At 37.5% G+C, this 12271-nt stretch overlaps 1 protein-coding gene across 2 annotated transcripts; it reads left to right on the forward strand.

Annotated features, from left to right (window-relative positions):
* Positions 1-446: 446 nt before the first annotated feature.
* LOC132176885 (Polymerase/histidinol phosphatase-like protein) lies at positions 447-10574 on the forward strand. 2 transcript variants are annotated; one of them, XM_088515091.1, is made up of 5 exons: positions 447-879; positions 6719-6843; positions 8460-8741; positions 8868-9037; positions 10081-10574. In XM_088515091.1, exons 1-5 carry the CDS (start codon positions 532-534, stop codon positions 10494-10496), a joined length of 1341 nt encoding a protein of 446 aa, XP_088371217.1. In that variant the 5' UTR covers positions 447-531; the 3' UTR covers positions 10497-10574. The 2 variants fall into 2 exon arrangements, with proteins under 2 accessions (XP_088371217.1, XP_088371216.1); XM_088515090.1 differs by having other exon boundaries at positions 8460-8774; positions 10081-10572.
* Positions 10575-12271: the final 1697 nt, after the last annotated feature.

Genomic DNA, 12271 nt, shown 5'->3' on the forward strand with positions numbered 1-12271 from the left:
AAAAGTGCGATTTAAAAATAATGATTTGAAAACGTAATTTTTAAAAATGCAATTAAGCATTTGACAAAATTGTAGTTTGACCTTTAAAATCGCAATTTTAATCTTTAAAATTTTGTGTTTTCAAAAAAAAAAAAGACACTTTCTTACTTCGATTTGAAAAATATAGATTTCTGTATTTTTAAATTACAATTTCTTTTAAAAAACAATTATAAACAATCAATTTTCTGTAATTTGATTTAAAATTACATTTTTTATCTATAAAATTATAATGCGAAACTATATGCAGACCCATTTTGCATTTTTTTTTTTTATTTAATCTTTTATTTGTTTATTTTTGTGCACACGCGAGTAGAGTGTGAGCAAAGCGTGAAGACACGTGTGATATGAAAGATTTTCCTTTAAAAAAGACAGTCCATTCATGATTATCTATTCCATAGCCGATAGACAATAGGGACATAGACTGGAGCAGGAACCCAGAACCCCTAAAATCACCCTTGTGTCTGTGTCTGTGGGCCAAGAGATCTCAAAGCAATGGTGGGAGACGTTCACGTGCTTCAGACCGTCACCAATTCCAACTGCAGTACCCATGTCTCTAAGAAAGCCAAAGACAAGAAGAAGAAGAAGAAGCGTGGTGGGAGCAAGAGGAAGATGACCGCAGAGCAGACGCTGGCTTTCAAGTCTGTCAGTGAGTGGGTGTTCTTGGATCAGCCTTCTTCGTTGCCTTCTTCTTCTGCGTCCTTTGTTGTGGATGACTTTGGGGTCCAGAAGAGTCTCGGCAAAGGTGGGGAGAAGCTGGTTTTCGAATTGCATTCGCACTCGAAATTCAGTGATGGATTCTTGTCGCCTACGAAGCTGGTTGAGAGAGCTCATGGAAATGGGGTCAGTTTGTTTGATATAATTCATGTTATTTTAAATTTTAAATGAATATAAGAAACGGGTTTTGCTTTTTTACTATTTTATTTGTTTCTGAATGATATTCCGGCAATCGGTTTTGTTTTTTAGGGAGTAGATTTACTCTGTTTTGAGTTTTATAATTTTGTAAATAATGAATTAGTTTCAGTAAAATATTCTCATTTAGGCTGCATTTTGTATTAGGTAAATAAGAATAGAAGGTTTTTTGGAAACTCCCCTGCACTGTATAGCTGCTGTCTGGGCAATATGATGCTCTAATAAATACGGAACATAGAGTTGCAAATCCATTCTCATCAGAATTATTCATTCATCAACCATCATCAAAGATGTAAGAATATATGTCCATTCTGGGAAATTGTTCATATATACTTCTTTTTATTGATTTCTTTTCATAGTGAGAAAAATAGAGACTGTATTCATATATCAGGTTTTTAGTTGTATAAAAATGGCCAATTATAGAATCCACAATAAGTTTTTCAATTGACGAAGGTATGATGTGATTTTACTGATTTTGAATCATTTTGGTGAATTTTAGCAGTGTTTGTGTATCCCTGATAGGTTTGGCAAGTATTGGGAATATTGGATGTAAGGCATGGATCAAAATATGTTTCTATTTGAGATATGACTTAAGATTCTATGTTATTTCTTGGAATAGTTCTTTGAATTTTATAAAATATTAAGGAGATAAGTGATGTATGTATAACAGCTTAGATTTAGATTTTGTTATATAGCTGTGGAATTTTTAACCAATTTCATGATACGTTGATTGAAATCATTAAATAATAATAATAATAATGAATAGTGAAGGGGAGCCTAGTTGTATCGGGGAGATGTGAATAAGATGAAAAAAATGATTTTGTAAATTATGAAGAAGGAGATAGCAGTGTTGCTGGTTTTTAAAACTAAAATGTTGATGGTGGTGAAAGATTGAGATGGTGTTTGATTTTGTACTAGTCATTTTAGTGTTTAATACCAAGGAGTAATGTAATGGGACAGTGGTCCAACATTGAATTAAATGTAGGGAAATTGTTATTTAAAATGTAAGTTACAAGAGAATGCCTAAGTAGGAGAAGAAAAAAGTACAAGGAAATTATTCGAGCTAATTACTAAAGGATCTAAGAACGTAGTTGTCCAAGTAAAAAGGTGATCCACTTTCTCCTTTGTTGTTTGTTATCATTATGGAGGCCTTGAGTAGAATGTTGAAGGAGTCAGAAGCTAGGGTGCTGGTTACTGGTTTTTCTGTGGGCCCGTTGCACAATCCTGGCATTAGCATTTCGCACCTGTTGTTTGCGGATGATACGCTCATTTTCTGTGATGCGGATGTGGAACAGCTGCGCAATTTAAGATGTCTTTTCTTTTGTTTTGAAGTTGCTTCTGGGTTAAAGATCAATTTGTCGAAATCTGAAATTGTTCCCATTGGGGAGGTGCAGGATATTGATTCTTTGGCTAGCATTCTTGATTGCAAGGTGGTGGGCTTACACATGAATTACTTGGGGCTTCCCTTGGGGGTGCATTGTAAGGCGACGACAATCTGGAATGGTGTGTTAGAGACCTCGGAGAGGAGGTTGGTGGGGTGGAAGAGGGGTATCTTATCTTTGGGGGGTAGGCTTACTTTGATTAAAATCTCTCTTTCTACCCTTCCTACTTATTTGTTGTCTTTGTTCCCCATTCCTTCGAGTGTGGCAAATAGATTAGAGAAATTGCAAAGGAATTTCTTATGGGACGGCAACAATGAGGGGAATAAGGTTCACTTAGTCAAATGGCTGACTGTATGTTCTCCTTTGCAGAATTGTGGGTTGGGGATCAGAAATCTGCGCAAGTTCAATCAAGCTTTATTGGGGAAATGGCTTTGGCGCTTTGCTATGAAGAGGGAAGCTCTTTGGAGGAAGGTTGTTGAGGCAAAATATGGAAGCATGGCTGGAGGGTGGTGTACTAATCAGGTTACCAGTTCCTTTGGTGTCGGGGTTTGGAAGAATATTAAGAGAGGGTGGGATTATTTCTCGAAGTTCATCAAATTTGAGGTTGGAGACGGCTCTCAGATTAGATTTTGGCATGATACTTGGTGTGGTGATCAACCTTTGGAGGTGTCTTACCCTGAGTTGTATCGTATTCTAGAAACATAGAGGCTTGGGTGGGTGATAATATGCAGATCCTGAATGAGGAAGTTCACTGGAACGTTCCTTTTTTTTTTTGTGAGGCTCAAGATTGGGAGGTGGAGGCGGTGCTGGCGTTCTATGGTAATTTGTATGAGACCCGACGTTTGGTGGGTGGGGGGGGGGGAGGGTGGACCGGATTTGTTGGATTCCCGCTAAGAGGAAGTGTTTTGAGGTTCGCTCCTTTTTTGGCGTGCTTTCCCCTCCTTCGGATAGCTATGAGGTGGGGGTGCTCTCCTTTCCCTTGGAAGGGCATTTGGAAGGTTAAAGTGCCGCTTAAAGTTAGTTTATTTGTGTGGACGGCTTCTCTTGGCAAGATTCTTACTTTGGACAATCTTCGTAAGAGAGGTTTGACTGTGGTGGATTGGTGTTGTATGTGCAAGAGAAGTGGTGAGTCCATCAATCATCTTCTTCTCCATTGCGAGGTGGCTCGTGCTCTATGGAGTGTTCTCTTCACCCTTTTTGGTGTGAAGTGGGTCATGAATGGTAGGGTTGTTGAGGTTATGGGCTGCTGGAAAGGTCAAAGAGGCAATAAAATGGTGATAGAGGTGTGGAATATGGCCCCTTTGTGCATCATGTGGACTATTTGGAGGGAGCGGAATGCTCGACGTTTCGATGACATGGAATTGACCTTGGCGGAGCTTAGCAATAGATTTCTCAAATTGTTATTTTTTTGGGCGGGTGCCTTGAACATTCCTCAAGTTTCTAATATGCAGCAATTTGTAGATTTGTGTGCTTCCTTTTATCCTTAAAGGGGCGGGTGTCTTTGTATATTTCTTGTGTACTTGGGTTGCGCTCTTCTGCGCTTTTATTGATATCTTTCTTACTTATAAAAAAAAAAAAGTAAAAAGAGAATAAAAGAATTATGACTTGAGCTCATCCAACATCCTTTCTTGGTCCTCGAAGTTTCCGTCATTGCGTTCCTCCACAAGAACCACATAAGGCAAAAGGCACCATCTTCCAAACGACAGCACTCTGAGAGTTACCACCTGTCCACCAACAAGCAAACAAGTCAATCGCCTTATTAGGCATAACTCAGGACATCCCAAAGCGATTGAAGATAGCATTCGCAACCTCATAATGGAGAAGTAGATGATCTACGGACTCCCCATTCTGTTTGCACAAGCAGCACCTATCAACTGCGATGACATGCCTCTTCCTAAGATTGTCCATGGTAAGAATTTTCCCTAGAACCGTGGACAAGCAAAAAAAGCTACTTTCAAAAACAAAGAATCTTCCCTAGATCCACGGACTCACCATTCCGTTGAAGTCATGTCTTGTATATAATATTACACTTTTTCAAAACCAAAAAATGTTTTCCTGCTTCATATTCATTACTTGACCATACTTGGAGAAGTGATCCTATTGCCGTTTCATCACCAAATCGTTGACACTTATCCTTTATTATGTTTCTTTTGGAAGATAAATGTGTTGTTGGGGAATTTCAAGACATTGGATCTAATTCAAGGAAAACTCATAACTTTCACAAGACAAGCTTTCTCGTTGGTATGGAAACTATAATTGATTTAAATCACTGCTGCTCTATGCACGTTGTTTGAGTTTGGAAACCTTATTTTGGCTCCACTTTGATCACCATTTCCTAGAAATTTGTTTTGTTGGGTATATGGTCTCATCAGTAATTGTTAACATATATTTTCATATTTTTCAATCTGTTTATGAATAGTCCAATCATCTGTTTCCAATAGTTAAGGTGTACTGGGATAGATGAGGGTTAGAGAATTGGGAGAATAGAATAATAGGAATATAGTGGAAATACATAGAAAATGGGAAGCTCATACTTGTGGTGTTGTCCCCTCATAAAATAATTATATACTTTATTCAAATGGAATTTATCCTGTCATATTGTAAGCAGGACCCACCAGGAAATTTTTGATGCACTTTTCTATTAGGCTTTGTATTGAAAAAAGAAATAATGAAAATGGGTGCATGTGGTTATAAAAGGAACAAATAAGTCCTCTATAACGAAGGGAGCACCTTTTTTGGTCATATCATGCTAGTGTTCTGGAGGATCATAGCAAGTAACTCTTTTTCTTGGTTTATAAGAGATTAGAGGTTGAGGATCCAGTGTAATGAATAAATATTTGGTGATCCAAATGCAAGCTTGCTGATGTAATTGGGGGATAAATTAGCTTTAGGAGGACTATAATGGCATTCCGAGCTGAATACTGAACTCTGTTTAATTAAAAAGGACGTGATAGCTCTTACTTTAGTTAATTTATCATTTAACTGAGTATGAAGCAAAAAGAAGTAATTCAATCTTTTTGGGGAAGCACTACTTTAAGGGATGTCAATTGTTCAATTGGATCTTTATGCTGGCCAATTTACAGGCTACGATATTGCCTAAGAAGGGCTAGAATTAGTTAGCACATTTAGAATCAGATAACATTTCAAGGTGCCGTTGAAAGTATGACATAGTACGTTACGTGGTGTAAGGGATCTCTTTAAGATTCTGAGAAGCTCAGTTGGTTAATGACATGCAAGTAGGACAAGCTTAAAATATAAGCTCTGGATAAGGGGCTTTGGTCCAGGAAACAGAACTCTTTTGAAAAAGTAAATTGGCCAGATTTTAGAAGACTCTTGTCCTTGTGGCTCTTACTACCTTCTTTCTCATAATGTTATCAAATGTGAGCGATTGTATATTTGTGTAAACTAAACTTTTAAAAAGCTCAATTGTAGTCGTGAAGGTTTTCACTGTTAATGTGCAATTGAGGAAAATATGATAAGAGTGGTCCCTATTGGAAAAGATGGAGAAGGGTCACTTAAGACGGTTTGGACATGTGCATTAGGAGCAATTAATGCGTCACTAAGAAAGAGTTATTTAAGTTCAAGGGGTGAAAATAAGCAGAGGGAGGTCTAAAGCTGTAGGGATTAGACGTCACAAATAAGGATATAATAAATAGAGAGGTAACAAAGAGTACTAATGTAGATAAGATATAAGGATGAAAAAGGAGAGATGTGGCTGCTTCTAATTAGTTGAAAAAGGATCCATAAAGCTGACCTGATTTAATTGGGATTACAGCTAAGTTGAGTTGTATAGCTAGTTCAGGTTTATATGGCTTATGAGGCACACCATCATAGTATATTGGATTAAAGATCAAAACTATGAGCCAAAAAGTGATGATACACAATCATGTTGGTTAGAGGTCATCATAGATTTGTGCTTATTTTACGTGTAGTTGGAGAGCCAATACATTCAAACTCAATGTGAGCTTTGCATCACCAATGCAAGTTATCTCTTTTATCTTTTCATCGTGATGTACTTGCTTACACGGTTAAAATGACTATTTTCAATTCTTTTGAATGGAATTTGATTTCTTAGCTACTAACAGTCTTGGAACAAAGACAAAATAATGGAACTTTAGTTCCATATCATTCTAAAAATTATTAAGAAACTTGAATTAAATTGGGCTATGATTAATGATGAACATTAGATAGAAAGAGATATATTAATTTCCACAATGCTATCTTTTAATTGTGTGGGACCCTTGTGGAATTGAAGTCCAAACTAGTTTCAAAACTTTGTACGTTATTCTTGATCTTAAAAGTTCATTTGCTTTGCTATTCTCATATTTTGATTCTTGAATACAGCATTAGATGTATTGCAATTTAATTAATAAATGTTTTCATAACAGGTGAAAGTTCTTGCTCTGACAGATCATGACACAATGTCAGGCATCCCCGAGGCTCTAGAAGCTGCTCAAAGATTTGGCATCAAGATAATTCCAGGTGTTGAAATCAGTACAATATTCTCCCCTAGGTAATTTTTCTAAAGTTCCTGCGTTAGGAGGCATATGCATGCATGCATACATACACATACATACATACTTACATATATACATACATATGTGTGTGCGTGCGTCTAACACCCCCTCTTAATGACACACAATATTGTCTGCTTTTGACTCCTCCAAACCAGACTTCCCAGGAGGTCACTCATCCTGGTACTACTCCAGCAGAGGCATGCTTAACTGCGGAGTTCTGATGGGATCATGACTATCACGGCTTTAAAACGCGTTGTTTGGGATCAGAGATACACAACAGCTGCGTAGTAGAGCCCTTCCCACAACAATATCTTCCTCTTTGGCGCCTACCAGGAGTCGATCCCACGACCTCCTGGCATCCCTCAAGGCTTTGTTCCTCCCTAGCCACCATTAGGCTAGGAGAACGCGTTGTTGTCATTAAGAGTGTAGTATACATTTAAGTACATCCCCATCTTCATACCCAGGCGATGTGGGACGTCACGATTACCCTCTCTTAGGACCCAGTGTCCTCGCTAGCAACCCTCATGGGATTAGCCTATTCTTGGCGTCCGTCCCAGCGAGTGCCCGCTAGTGACCTCCATGGGCTTGTGCATGCTCCCACCATCTTAGGCTGGGCAATGGCTCTGATACCATTTGTAACATCCCACCTCAATGATACACAGTATTGTCTGCTTTTGGCTTCCCTCGAACCAGACTTCCCAGGAGGTCACCCATCCTGGTACTACTCCAGCAGAAGCACGCTTAACTGCGGAGTTCTGATGGAATCATGACCATCACGACTTTAAAACTAGGGAGGACGCGTTGTTGTCATTAAGAGTGTAGTATACATTTAAGCACATCCCCATCTCTATACCCAGGCGATGTGGGACATCACAATCACCCCCTCTTAGGACCCAGCGTTTCCGTTGACGACCCTCATGGGATTAGCCCATTCTTGGTGTCCGTCCCAGCGAGTGCCCGCTAGCGACCTCCATGGGCTTGTGCACGCTCCTCCCATATCAGGCTGGGCAATGGCTCTGATACCATTTGTAACACCCTCTCTTAATGACACACAATATTGTTCGCTTTCGGCTCCCCCAAACCAGACTTCCTAGGAGGTCACCCATCCTGGTACTACTCCAGCAGAGGCACGCTTAACTGCAGAGTTTTGATGGGATCATGACTATTACGACTTTAAAACGCGTTGTTTGGGATCAGAGATACACAGCATCAGTGTAGTAGAGCCCTTCCCACAACAATATTGTCCTCTTTGGCGCCTACCAGGAGTCGATCCCACGACCTCCTGGCATCCCTCAAGGCTTTGTTCCTCCCTAGCCACCATTAGGCTAGGAGAACGCGTTGTTGTCATTAAGAGTGTAGTATACATTTAAGCACATTCCCATCTCCATACACAAGCGATGTGGGACGTCACAGTGCGTGTACGTCTTGTTCTTAGTAGTTGCTTTGCGAAAGCTGTGCAATTTTGATTTTCTTTTATATTATAGAGCTGTTTTGTAAAACCATGTTTGTGATTCAAAATTGCAAGAAGTTGCAAGAAGAGTCTTAGTTGTGAGGATTTATCCTCTTCCATTCCTGTTTGTGTATCTCTGATGCTCTGGAGATTAATTAACAGTGGAGAGTCTGGATTAGAGGAACCAGTGCACATCCTTGCATATTATAGCAGCTGTGGACCAACAAGGTCTGAGGAGCTGGAGAAGCTATTGGCTAATATAAGAGATGGTCGTGTCCTTCGCGCAAAAAACATGGTGTCAAAACTGAACAAGCTTAAGCTACCTCTTAAGTGGGAGCATGTTGCCAAGATAGCAGGCATGGGAGTTGCTCCTGGGAGACTGCATGTGGCCCGTGCAATGGTTGAAGCAGGTTTTGTGGAAAATCTGAAACAAGCTTTTGCACGGTATCTTTTTGATGGTGGACCGGCTTATTCTACGTAATATTCTGAGCATATGGTTAAACCTTTTCTTGTTGCTCTGGATGCATATTGTTAACTTAGAATTGATGATATATATATAAATGGTTTCAGGGGAAGTGAGCCTCTTGCAGAGGAAGCTATACAATTGATATCTAATACAGGGGGTGTGGCTGTGCTAGCTCATCCATGGGCACTGAAAAATCCTGTTGCCATTATCAGGAGGCTGAAAGAGGCTGGCCTTCATGGGATGGAGGTTTACAGAAGTGATGGAAAACTAGCAGGTATATATCTTTTATTTTTATTGTTGTTTGTGGAATTTTGTTTTTGGTGACCGTGCAATCAATTGCCATAGAATGTAAAAGGTTTATTTCTCCATCTTCAGATATGTAATGGATGTCAAAGATGCCGCCTATCTTTCTTCTTCTTCCTTTTTTTTTTAATAGTCAAGAAGCTGTATATCTTAGAAACATATCAAAATCCTCACAAAACAGTTTCAGGAATAAATCATCAGATGAAGATGTGTTAGACTTAAAATTCATCCTTGTAATGATTTGACTCTTATTTGTTATAAATTTTTTTATATATTATTGCATAGATGAGATATTGGTTTTGTTTCTACTTAACGTTGGATGTAAAAGGTTTTTCATGGATTGTCTGATGTAACCTTCCGAGGTGTGATGCTTAGGTTTGTCTTTCTCATTTATGTTTTTTCTTTGAAATTCCCAACAATTTCCAGCATACCTTTGCGAATTTTTTCTATTCTACTGAACTAAATTCAAAATTGTGAATATCGGGGAGAAAAAAGAGTTGAGATTATAATTGGGTTGTTTGAAGAATATAAAATTTGAATAAAGTTGAAAATTTTTGAGTTGAATTGAGTGTTAGTGGTGTCAAATCAACTAAAAAAAGAGAAAGAAGTTGAGAAGAATTGGGAAGAATTGTCTTTCTAAACAAGCCCATTTCTCGAAAACTTGAATCTTCAAACTAGGGATCACCAAATTTTCATAAGATTTACAAACAGAAATACTGTACATGGTACTGTTCATAATACTGTTCAATGGTACTGTTCATACAGCATCACTAGTACTGTTCACATAGCGCTGTATGGGTCATTTACTTTTATATATGCATGACAATCTCCTTGTATGCTTTCTGCACTGTAGAGCCCTGTTGACGTTATTAACATGATTATATACTGTTGTTGAACAGTTACAATGCTGATATTGTGAAGGGAATTTATGTCCTTCAAAGTCATGGAATCTCATCTTTTGCTTATATTCTACATTTGGCACTTACATGGTAGTTTACTTGTGTTGGTGAACAGCATACAATGACCTAGCAGATGGTTATGGTCTTTTGAAGCTGGGAGGATCAGATTATCATGGAAGAGGTGGGAATGGTGAGTCTGAACTGGGAAGTGTGAACCTTCCAGTATTGGCTACTCATGACTTCCTAAAGGTTGCTCGACCAATCTGGTGTCGTGCCATCCGGGACATTTTAGAGAGTTATGCCGAGGAGCCTTCCGATTCGAATCTAGCAAAGATTACAAGATTTGGGAGGACCCGGATTTTTAAAGGGGGCTCCCCCATGAGTTGTGGTAAGGACTTAATCGATCGTTGCTTGTCTTTGTGGTTGACCAATGAAGAGATGCTAAATGCAGAGTTTGAAGCCATTAGGCTGAAGCTTTTCAATATCTCTATTAACCAGGGAGGACTTCAGGTTCCTATTGAGAGTAAATAGTTGTGAGTTGTTTCTCTGTACTAATTTTCTTCCTAGGCCATGATTTCCATCTTGTTTCTCAAATCCAATTTCACCTTCTCATTTTTGGCATTTATACTGTTAACTAATTGTTTCTCTTCAAGATAGATATGTCTAGAAGAGAAGATATTACATTGAAGAATCTAACAAGACACGAAAACAGATGATTGTTTTGTTTGCTACTTTGTTGATATAAAGTTGGATTTTTTTTGTTTTTTTTAATTAATGGGATTCAATTTGAGTTCTTACTTAAATAAAAGCTTGTTTAGGCCAGATGATTGTTTTGTTTCCTACCCTCCCCTTTTATTGTCACATCATTACAGTTTTTGTTGCTTCATAGGACAATGTTCTTTTAAATTTGACACGCCAAAATTGCGTCTCTCTTAAAAATACTGTTAACTGATTAACTTTGTCAAGGCAAATGGGTCTGCCTTTGTGGGGCCGGATGCCTTTCATTATTTATTTATTTTTTAATTTAATGTTTGGTTAAATAAAATTATGGTGTTGTTATCTTATTTCATTGAATTTTATTGTTATCATTTTCATCTTTTAAGCGCTTGTATTTCATTCCAAATATTTTTAATCTCAACTTAATATATTATATATGTTAATTTTCTCATCCATTTTTTTGTTCAACAACATTTAGTGACAATAAGGATGATCCTGAGTATGCATGATGTTGTTAGGATTAATGTTAGGGTTGGTGCCCTATGAATCATTTTGAATTTGATTTTATTTGTATAAAAATCCTTCTGTTTTTTAGACTTATTTTGTTGGGGAAATTGTCATTCATGAGATGTATTCAAGGGCATTGAGTATGATTAATGTAAAAAGATTTAACTCACAAGCTCCTTATAACTTGTAAATTTGAGTTGATAGTCAATGATAAAATTGAGCATTTTTATGGTGAAGACTATGACATATCAATACTATATGATAGAATGGTTCGTGTTGATCATTGAAAGCGATTCTTCTAGTTCATATATATGTTGATGCATTCAGATTGCATTGAAATGAACCACCATAAGAATGTGTTCTACAAATTGCTATATCTTCACCTGAAAGCATTTCTTATATCTACTAATTGAAAATACTATTAATCTTCAGGGAATAGTAGACTCAGATATGAAATAATAATCACTTTGATTTACCAATAGTGATCCATAATGATCCATACCTTGTATTTTTGGTTGTTGCATTGAGTTATTCTTCACAGGAAATATAAATATCTCCTTGAGATAATTTACCAGAATTGATCGTCTTATAAGTCCATGCCTAATAATTTTAGTTAAGTGGTTACTAAAATTAATACTCTTAAAAATTTTATTCTTTAATATAAGTATTGTGGATGATCATGTGATTGAATACTCAAAGATATAAGATGAATACGGTGAATGTAAAATCAAAATACCTTATTCAATTATGAATATCTCAAGGAGAGGTTTAAGTTGAGTAAATTATAATTACAAGCATTGCACTTTGGTTGGTGTTTTACATTCACAAGCATTTGTAAAAGGTAATGTTGGGGACTTGCAAAGTTTAATTTTTAGGTCCCTTCCCTATTTCTATATAAGTTTTATGGCAAAGTTCTCACCCTCATGTAGCGGTGCGTGACATAGAGAAAAGGGAAGAATATCAAAATATTTTTCTATTTTTGTATTTTCTCACCCTCTCGTGTAGCTGTGCATGACATTGAGAATTCAAAATATAAAAATATTTTAGGTTTTACATTTTACATTATTTTTACATTCAAAATA

The sequence above is a fragment of the Corylus avellana genome, chromosome 4, assembly GCF_965113065.1.
Source record: "Corylus avellana chromosome 4, dhCorAvel1.hap1.2, whole genome shotgun sequence".
In the NCBI taxonomy this organism is placed as follows: Eukaryota; Viridiplantae; Streptophyta; class Magnoliopsida; order Fagales; family Betulaceae; genus Corylus; species Corylus avellana.